This window comes from Mizuhopecten yessoensis, unplaced genomic scaffold, assembly GCF_002113885.1.
Source record: "Mizuhopecten yessoensis strain PY_sf001 unplaced genomic scaffold, ASM211388v2 scaffold7283, whole genome shotgun sequence".
NCBI classification, from domain to species: Eukaryota; Metazoa; Mollusca; class Bivalvia; order Pectinida; family Pectinidae; genus Mizuhopecten; species Mizuhopecten yessoensis.
Window position 1 is genome coordinate 1,439,516 of NW_018406970.1, and position 10,781 is coordinate 1,450,296.

The window sequence follows — 10,781 nt, forward strand, 5'->3', positions numbered from 1 at the left end:
TAAGAAATTTTAAAAGTGATCTTAACTGTGATAAGTTACAAGATCATCTGATTGATGATGCTTCCTGTGTATGTGGTGTACAGAGGGAAGATCTAATACATTTTTTCTTTCAATGTCCTCTGTATTCTAATATTAGGCATCATATTACCACTATTTATAATCTAGTAGGATATTTAAATCTGCACTGTTTAGTATATGGTATTAGTAATGCATCCAACCAATTAAATAAAACTATTCTTATACATGTTGACTCTTATATTAAATCATCAAAACGTTTCGTTACTTATACGTGCTAGATAAATTCCAAATGAATATTCATATATTGTTATTATTATTGTTATTCAGGCAAGTTTTATCCCTTAAATAACGAGTATTAGACATAAGCTGGTGTGGGTGTGGGTGTGCATGAGTGTGAGAGGAAAACGAATCACAACATTTTAGATATTTAAGCATTGTACATAGCTACCGGAATTAGAAGAAGACTGATATAGGCAAAGCCTGTTGTCTTATTCTTTTGTCAATACTGTTCTAATGTCTTCTTTAATGTTAACTTATATGTTTGTATTATATATGTATTGTCAATAAAATAATTTTGAAATTGAAAAACAACTTACTGTAGCTACATATACAATGGGCCCTGACTAAGTCTGAAACTATAATTGTTTAATTTTAGCACTTTTCTTTAGAGTTTTCTTTATTTTGTGGCATTTATGAAAAATTCAAAAATGCTTTCACAGTGAACTACATAATGTCTTTTATCTTTTTAATAGAGAAATATTTCAAAAACCACCAGGCACCCGTCCTTAACATCACCACAACAAAATACCAATGCACATTGCATTTTCTGTTAGCATCAAGATCAATAGAAATTTATACAAGATAGCGATCTGTTAAAAAACACTTCCTCTGAACAACTTATTACAAAATGAATTAATTCTTTTGACAGTTTCTTGATCAATTGCATCATCCACCATGCACGCTGTAAACGTTCCCAGCAGGCTTAATCAAACATGTCATCTTAGATCCAACCTTCGCTCTTATACACATCACGATGTGTCCAAACAAAACAGAATCGATGTTTGAAAAAGGTCAAAAATATGAACGCTGAGATCAGTAAATTTATATTACTCACTCCCTCTATGGCAGACACATGCCTGAGTCCACAAATTAAGAGGCTGGGTTTTTATTGGTAGGGAGACGTCCCAATATTGAAACTGTGAATCACTGAGGTACCGTGTTAGCATTTCAGCAATAAGTCAAACCAAAGTTGAAACACGTCCAATATCTTGTATGATGTATGAAGTAATTTACCCAGCAACACATTATATGGTTTGTGTTAAGAAATATTACTCATTTATGACTAAAATGGTATATTAAGTTGAACATGCACCACTGCAAATGTAAGGATAAAGGGAAAATCCATGGGCAGAATAGAATTCGAACTCAGGACCATCCTCCAAACTCTATAGATGGACGCTCTAACTAATTGAGCTACCCTTAGGTTGCTGGTAGTCGACCTAGCTAGTCCAGTTCCGTTAAATTGTCGAATCCCTAAAATACTGATTGACATGTCCTATATACAGAGTAATCATGTTTTTCTTTTTTTTATATCAGATTTACATAATAATAATATTATTACTTTGAGGTCCTTATATACCGCTTTATCACAAGCAACCTCTAAGTTCGTAGGTCGTCTCAAAGCGGTTCATAAATTATTATCCATGGTTATAGGGCCTTTGCAACGAGCCAATATATTTTTCAACTCCCTGGGGAGCATTCAGCCGGTGCTGCCATTTCGGCGCTCACAGCTAGCATTCTACAATTCTAGCACTGCCCAACCACGTACTCATTTACAGCTGAGTAGACTGGAACAAGCGGAGTAAAGTATCTTACTCAAAGATACAACACAGCGCCGTGGCGTGACTCGATCCCGCAACTCTTCGGTAACGAGCCTGGCGTCCTACCACTAGACTACCGTGCCTTCATATCAGAAATATAAACAAACAAAAAGACAAGAGACTTAAGGATCCCTGTCCCACTACATTATATTTTTCCTTATATACAGTATTACCTCCCCTTAACTTCTGTTTAAATTAACTGCAGAACAGTTGTGACAGGACAGACTGCCGATGTATAACAAATCTGAAGTTCGGTGTTTGAATCCCAGTCTAGCTAGCCCCACTGAATTTTTACACTAAAAGCACTTATTATTTATCATATTTTGATTTCATCTTTAATATTATTTCTCATCAAAGTTCCATAAGGTATGGTTTTCTTTTCAGAAATGATTTAACAAAGCTGTAGTCATCCCGGAAAAAAATATTTTCCAATATTTGTTACAGTTTTTGGCAGTGGTACGGGGATCCTTAATTTTTTCAGTGTTTTTTCTCATGATTCTTTTTGTGTCCAGGATGTTCACCAGAAAGTGTTGTCTACGATTATATATAAACTTTATTTTAAAATAATTATGAAACAGATTATTTCAACTTGGATTAATCATTCTTGTTGGCCCGGTTGTTTGCACGCGGGGATCTTCATATCTACTATTAGATAAAACAATACGAATGTTGCCATATAGAGGCTTAATTGACTAAGAATAGAATACTGCCGATTAAACTTTTGAATGGAAGCCTAGTGTCTGATTGCAAAGCAGACACACTAGGACAACAGATGTAGTCATCTTTTTAAAACTTGTAAATATTATATGTATACTATAAGTTAAAAATTCAAATGACCTTCAGCATGCCATACTTTTGAAATATAAAAAGACGATCCATTAACGGCAGAATAATACAAAGAATACAAAGATATAAAAAAAATACATATCAGAAAGCTTTTGAAATCAGGAAAAATTATAGCCAATGCAGATTTTGCATTTTATTTCTCCGCAACATATTGTGTGTTCAATAGTTAAACAGACCATTGCATGTATTTCTAACATAAACGTGGTCGGAGGTCGTTAATCGAACCAAATAATCTACCAGCACCGTAGGATCATTACTTATTCATATGGTACACATCTCAAAAAAGTGACTCAGTCTACTTACAATCACTCTTTATGTGTTTTGTCAATAAAACTCAGTCAGCCTCCGAACACGTTTATATCAAGAACTCTTATTTATAACTATTTCAATCGTTCAATTCTATTGAAGGAAAGAAGTAAAATGGAATTTTCCTACACATGCCGAAATAATTGCCTCCTTTTAATTCTCTCGTATATATATATATACATATATATGTAGAAATACAAAAAAAGAATTGTGTGTTACCGGTGATTGTTTATTTCCTTTAGATAATTAATATCCATGGTTGTTGTCATCACACCCGGCCACATATAATTTTCAGTACCGTATTCACAGGTTTTTTTCAAGTTGAAGCCGCTTCGGAGTTTAATACAATGTTAATTGAATAGCATCAACTTTTTCAATTAAATATTCAATCTTAATCATCATACTTGAACCATTTCAAACAATGAAATATTTTGATGAATGGAACGGTTTTTCCTTTAAGGAAATTACTCCAAGTAGGAGATATTTGAGAGAATCATTTCATTAATATAATGGCATCCCACTAATTAGACCTTTTTACAGCAGAAGACTTGTTGTATGACTAATGTGTTTGAAACACGATGAAATACTGTACCTGGACCAATTTTTCTCTGTCTTTCTGTCATTCTTTTATGCCAAAGTCAAGTTTAACGTCAACAAGCCAAAAATATATATATATATATATGTGTATAGGTACCACGACCTACCCTAGATTTCACTGCCAACCCTAGATATTTGTTCACCTACTTGTATCTAAGATTAATTTATTAGCTAGGCAAAGCTCACAGCCACTCATTAAAATGTACTTTCTTCCTGATCAGGGAGTCTGACCTTATTCTTGACAAATTAATAGCAATGGGTGGAAATGCATTATAAAATTTGAAATAAATCATAATATTAATTCATGAAAATAAAAAAATTAACATTAAAATAAAATTATTTGCCAACTGACCTGACCTACCCTTTTTTTCAGGCATGTTACCTAAAAACAAACTTCTTTTTTATTATCAGTTAAATTTGTCTCTCAGTTCACAGAGATTGTGCATTTTTGCATCAGTAAATCCTTAATTTCAATTTCAATTATTTATCAAACAAAAAGAGTCAATGGGAATGAGCCCTCAAGATATAAGCATGGAAAAAAATCTGTCAATTGGCAAATTCTAATTGATTTTTTTTCTGTCATTGTGACAAAACACAGAAGACCCACACATGTACAATGAATGGATTGACTCACACAATAACCATACACGGTATGACCGACGATCACGTAGGGCTCTGGTACGGAACAAAGAGGTTTGTTACAGATAAATGAAGGGAAATTTAGGGTTCTAGCATAAATAAATGACTTAATTCATGATAAAATTGCTACATGTGTTACTATATATATATAAGGTAAATTGTATAAGTAAAAGATACATATCCCCCCCATACAAGTAATGATATCTGCCTTTTGTCTTTAAAACAGATGTACCAAAGACAGGTTAAAACATGCCACAGGGCACAGTAGGGAAAAACAAATTTAAAAAAAAAATCTTTTTGCATGTTAGGCGGCGTGTTTCGAAATAAATTTTAACACTTCAAATCAGGGCATCACATCAAAGACGTGTAATATAGGTCTCTGGTCACATTATCGTTTCCAAGGTTGGGAGCATTAAAACTTGACATAGAAGTATTGTGATCGATATATATGTACTCGGGAAATTGTCTTGTTTATCAACATTCTGATTCTAAAACAGTGCCTATCATTAAAACATTTAATGTTTTATTCCGAAGTTTAATGTTGTTTTTCAATACTCATACATCACATGTGTACATTTAAAAAGGTTTAAGCTTCAGAGTGATGGAGAATCTATATGTGTTTTTATGTTAGTTACAATTTTTTTCTTTCTAACAGGTCATAAAATAGAGAACCTCTCCATTAAATTAACCCTGGTCTATGGAGAATCTATATGTGTTTTCATGTTAGTTACAATTTTTTTCTTTCTAACAGGTCAAAAAATAGAGTACCTCTCCATTAAATTAACCCTGGTCTTTGCTCTACAGAGCCTGTATCACGTTAATTATTATCGCCTCTGTAATTAACACTTTTTTCTGTGACAAAGGATACAGTTACTTATTAGGACATTTGCTTACCGTATGCGGTCTGTCCGAGACAGGCCAGAAGCAACAGCCACCACCCCCGGGAGTGTATGGCGTGGCCCGACCCCACGGTCATATCTCTTTGGCGTTGGAATCACATACTCTCCACACAAAATAGTAGAAATTCCTCACAGAATATCACAAATCCTTTTGAACACTGACTATCGACTTGGTTACACGGTAAATAATCCAAAGCTTTTGTTTAACAGAAATCCAGCTTGTTAGAATTCGATATCACAAGTGTCCCCGCGCTGTTTAACCTCCTCCTTTAGCTAGTACATCTACTTCTCCTCCTCCCGAGTGTAACACTACGGTCCAGTGGCTGGATCAATCATCGGCTGGGAGATGAAGAGTGCGATGAGCGCGGGCCACTGAGCCAGTCATCATACTAATGGCATCGCTCGCTGTATGCTATAGGCCGCGAGTGAGCGGCAGATTGATTGGGAGAATGTAAGGACATTACCTGTGCAACTCACAAACAAATAAACACTGCACGTGTCACGTCTGTTCATTCACAAATTCACAGCCTCTTTCAACACTCATCAAGTACACATCCAGATGCTTTAATGCAGCACGCGCGTATCGTACGGTTGCTGAGTGTGCGCGTGCGGGTTGCTATCATCTGTCGTAAGGGTTACCGCGGGCTATTATACTTCAATTCAAGTTAAGCGGATTAATTATATTTGACGTCAATTCTTGTTTTGTTCTCTAGAATTATCATCTTCAAGACACACATACCCAGTTGATAAACTTGATTCTGAGTGTACCGCGAGTTTGAAACTGTCTCGACTTCCACACCTGCGCGGCTATATATTTGTTCACGTTAAAATTTACGCGTCTATGTACGTATACGCTAAGAACAAATTTGAAATGTCTGGAGAGCACCCAATGATTTAGTTATCGCTCGAGGTGTTATTCTAGCTGTCTTGAAACAATTTGTGAGTTTCACAGTGTGTCTGGCAAGGTTTCTAATAGAGACTGAGGATGTTGGAAAATATTTTGTATTTTCGTCATACATTCAAAATAAACGCTTTTAAATATTCAATTAAAACGTTCATAATTAAAAAAACAAAAATAAAGCAAAAATAGGATGTCGTAATTATAATACAGCATTAGGTTTTTTTCTTGAGACATAAATATTGTTAAAGGGTCTGTAAATGTACGAATTCAAATATAATATAAAACTTATAAACATATTTTATTCCCATTTAACATGTTGGCATCACTTGATCTGATTCACTTTGCTCGCTGTGGAAAGAGAGAGGCAAAATAAGGCAAGCAGTTGGCCTGCAGAATTAGACTGTCGGAAAATGTACGTGAATAGCTAGACAAAGCCATACGAAACAGGTCTGACGAAGCCTTAAACGGGAAAAATTGTAAATTCTCTATGGCGAATTAATGAGGTCTAGTACACGTTTTCAAGGCAATATGACATTTGATATTACAAGACAGAATGACGAATTCTCGTACCTTTGCAAGACGTAGTCTAGAAAACGTTTAAGCATGCCAGGCTGGCACGATTCTATATCTGTTCATGAAAATTACAAGACAGACTAGCTAGGGAAGATTTGTAAAGGTCTAAAATAGACGATGAAGTCAAATAAACCATTATAGGAAGTATGACGAAGTTCAATAAAACCCAAAACCGACTGACAAAGTCCAGTAAAACGCTACAGGACAGACTGACAAAGTCGAGTAAAACGTTACAAGACAGACTGACAAAGTCCAGTAAAACGTTACAAGACAGACAGACAAAGTCCAGTAAAACGTTACAAGACAGACAGACAAAGTCCAGTAAAACGCTACAGGACAGACTGACAAAGTCCAGTAAAACGTTACAAGACAGACTGACAAGGTCCAGTAAAACGTTACAAGACAGACAGACAAACTCCAGTAAAACGTTAAAGGACAGACAGACAAAGTCCAGTAAAACGTTACAAGACAGACAGACAAAGTCCAGTAAAACGTTACAAGACAGACTGACAAACTCCAGTAAAACGTTACAAGACAGACTGACCAAGTCCGGTAAAACGTTACAAGACAGACAGACAAAGTCCAGTAAAATGTTACAAGACAGACTGACAAAGTCCGGTAAAACGTTACAAGACAGACAGACAAAGTCCAATAAAACGTTACAAGACAGACTGACAAAGTCCAGTAAAACTTTACAAGACAGACAGACAAAGTCCAGTAAAACGTTACAAGACAGACGGACAAAGTCCAGTAAAACGTTACAAGACAGACTGAGAAAGACCTTTACTTGGAAATTCTGTCTGTCTTTGTCGATGTTTGTTTTCCTATGAAACAATGTTAACAGAATTTAGGTTTGTTTGATACATGCAGAACCAGTGAGATGCATACTAACAATGTGTTTTTGCACTGTTCAAGATTTGATGAACAAACTCATTTGTTTTTAAAAATTACAGAGTGACATACATTTTTGCTTCGAATATTCAAAATCTCCTGTGTGTATGTTTAAAATAACCTCACGTGCGATGACGTCATAACATGAATTCACATGGGAGTAATTAATTATAAAACGTATCTAAATATATATGATTAATTTTGTCTATTACATTCACATGTCATTGTATAATTTATATGCGGATTACTCGTAAACCGATGACGTCATTATCACCAAACAGGAAAATTAATAATTTACGCCTATCGGGCCTTATAATTCTCAGTCCACAATAATAATAATAATGATATTAATTCGAGGTTCTTATATACCGATTTATGACAACCTAGTTCGTAGGTCGTCTCAAAGCTGTTCACAAATTATTATCCGTGGTTGAACGGCCTTCCAACCAGCCAATATCTTTCTCAAATCCCTGGGGAGCATACAGCCGGTACTGCTATTTCGGCGCACACAGCAAGCATTCTACAATTCTAGCACTGTCCAACGACGTGCTCATTTAAATGATCATTTACAGCTGAGTAGACTGGAACAAGCGGAGGAAAGTATCCTGCTCAAAGACTCGAACCCACAACCCTCCGGTCACGAGCCCGGCGTCCAACCACTAGAGTCCCAAGCCTCCAATGCATAAATCACAATTAAGTATGCACAGAAAGAGTTTATTTGCCTTCCATATGAAATTATAAGGAAGTATCGAAGTCTTTTTATTACGTACACTGTATTAAAAGGATATTTTAAACTATACTGAATTTCAAATTGTGAAAAAGGAATATCTCCTGCCTGCAATCACAGGGACCTGAAAATTTGTTACATGTACTGCTATATTTGGACCTAAATTAATTTGTTCAAAGTTATTTTACACGTTTTAGTGGCTTAGATCAAGTTTCAGTAGAAATGCCTTTCATGAAAATTCTTTTATGACAATTTAACTGTATAAAAGGTTTTTTGCCTGCTGATTATCGTAACATGGGCAATTTAAACGTAAGAATTAATTACCAAAACAAGACTTTCCTGATTTACGTGCAGCACGTACGACGCTATTTATTTAGACATCATTTTCAAAAGTCTATTTTATCAAAACTAACACAATTTTGGAGAAGAAATTTAATCAGAACTCCATTTGACTCTTAAATATTTGAAGTATACATAATTTCCCGCTGATATTGATCGTTTATCCTCCAATATTAAACATGAAATACGAAAGTGTCCCCTTCAGGATACAGGAACACCTAGGCCTGTTCAAGGGCCTACGTGACCCTGATAGTATTTCGCGTTCGACTTATAGAAATGAGAAATTATAGTAGAAATGAAAAATAGATGCCATAATCTATGAAAAATGAACAAACATTTTAGGAATTGATAATATACTATAAAGGACATTGATATTTCTCTAAAAAGTGTCCCGTTTTGGGTACAGTGACGTTAGTTTTGCTAGAGTATTACGCAAGATACATATGTAGCGGAAAGCGGGGGCGTATAGGGCCTCGTCATTTAGCGGACAACCCTCACCTGTCACGTACAGGTATATACTGTAGTGATTTAACCCGTTCACCACTTTAGACCATAATGGACTCATTCAGATCAATGTATAGTAGAGTCTACTTAAGTTACATAGGGTTGAAAGGGATAACAAAACATCTCAATAATAAACGTATCTCTAATATCCAATATTTGTGTATGACGTCATCAGTTTTGGTTTTTGATCGTTCACCCACTATACATTGGGTCACAAATTAATTTCACACTATTTACGCTTTTACTTTTATTTTCAATGAATGTTTCTCAATACAGTTGTCATTCAATTTACCGATAAAACATTATGTAGTGCTCGTTCAAAATTTCCCGTTTTTGCGTCATTAAGTCTATGATTTTTTCTGTACATATGAAACTCTTTTTTTTAACTGAATTTAAACGTCAAAATGACGTCACAGAAATTAAACTTTAAAACAATTACTGAGTGTCTCTGGAAGTAGGAAATAGAAATTGTTGCAAATATATAAAAAAAAAAAAAAAAAAATGGTATACGTGTGTCTTGATAGTGTCTGAAGTCTATGTAGATTGATTGATAATGAGATCAAAATAATTCATTGAACAAAGTTTGAAATATAGAGGATGTGTTATAAAAACTTTTGTTGTCTTGAACTCCTTCTATCTTGAATCTTCGACACTTTCCGTAACGTGGCGGTCGGAATATTTTCTCGTTTACGGAAGATGCCGATTGACATATTTCTGAAGCTTGTACTGTAGATATCAGATATAATTAGCAGACAAACAAATCTTTATAATTGTAATTGTTTCACGTGCTGTCCATTATCACCCTAAGTATAATATACAGACATCATAAAGTAGGGACCAGTTTATACAGTGTAAATGTAATGCACTATGGATTTTTCTTGTAATTTTTACATATCTATAGGTTCCATAACAATGTTTGGCGGAATAACGAGATATTCCATATCTGACCAAGAAAAGTTTCAAGTAAGGTATGTTATGATAAAAATAAAGTTTGTTTGATTTGTGAATTATAAACTGTTTTTCTCGTAGTCGGGTTCCGAATTTGTCAGATGTCGGATAATCGGATCCGAGATTATCAAGATACGGTTTATCGGATATCGGAATTCGGATAATCGGGTTATAAGTTTCCAAAGCTTACATTGTTTATATCGAACACACGTGGGAGACAAGAGTAGTCTATACCAGTAAGTATCGTCCTCATTCTTGAATGGACTTGAAAAAATACGTTCAACCAAGTCGGCACGAGTACTTACCCTTTCTGCACGCCGACTGCATTCCTCTACGAGTTATTTCCCTTGCTCCGCTGAACTCTTGCTCATTTCAAGAGTGAAAATCTAAAATAAGAAAAATAAACCACCATTAACAGATACAAATGGACCTTCCGAAAACCGCTTTGAAAAATCATTCAGATTAAAAATGTGTTAAGGTAAATATTTGGGACTAGGTCCTTCCCCACAATAGACATTTTCCTTTTATTACACGTATCAAGTCGCCCTTAATTAAGGACTCCCGCACCACTGCCAAAACTGTAGATTGATCGATTGGTTACTAGTTTTTACGTCCGCTTCACTACCGAGTAGTTCGGCTATACAGCACTAGATATGTACATGTACATGTATTATAAACTGTTTTGATATTATTATTATTAATTATTAAAAAAA

The 10,781-nt window shown here is 35.0% G+C and overlaps 1 protein-coding gene across 1 annotated transcript in view; it reads right to left on the minus strand.

Moving 5' to 3' along the window:
• LOC110453384 (low-density lipoprotein receptor-related protein 2-like) overlaps positions 1 to 5,738 on the minus strand; it is a 172,361-nt gene extending 166,623 nt beyond the window's left edge. The window contains exon 1 of the mRNA XM_021502306.1: positions 5,181 to 5,738. Coding sequence (XP_021357981.1) covers positions 5,181 to 5,262 — 82 coding nt within the window. The 5' untranslated portion in view covers positions 5,263 to 5,738. The remainder of the gene's footprint in view (positions 1 to 5,180) is intronic.
• Positions 5,739 to 10,781: the final 5,043 nt, after the last annotated feature.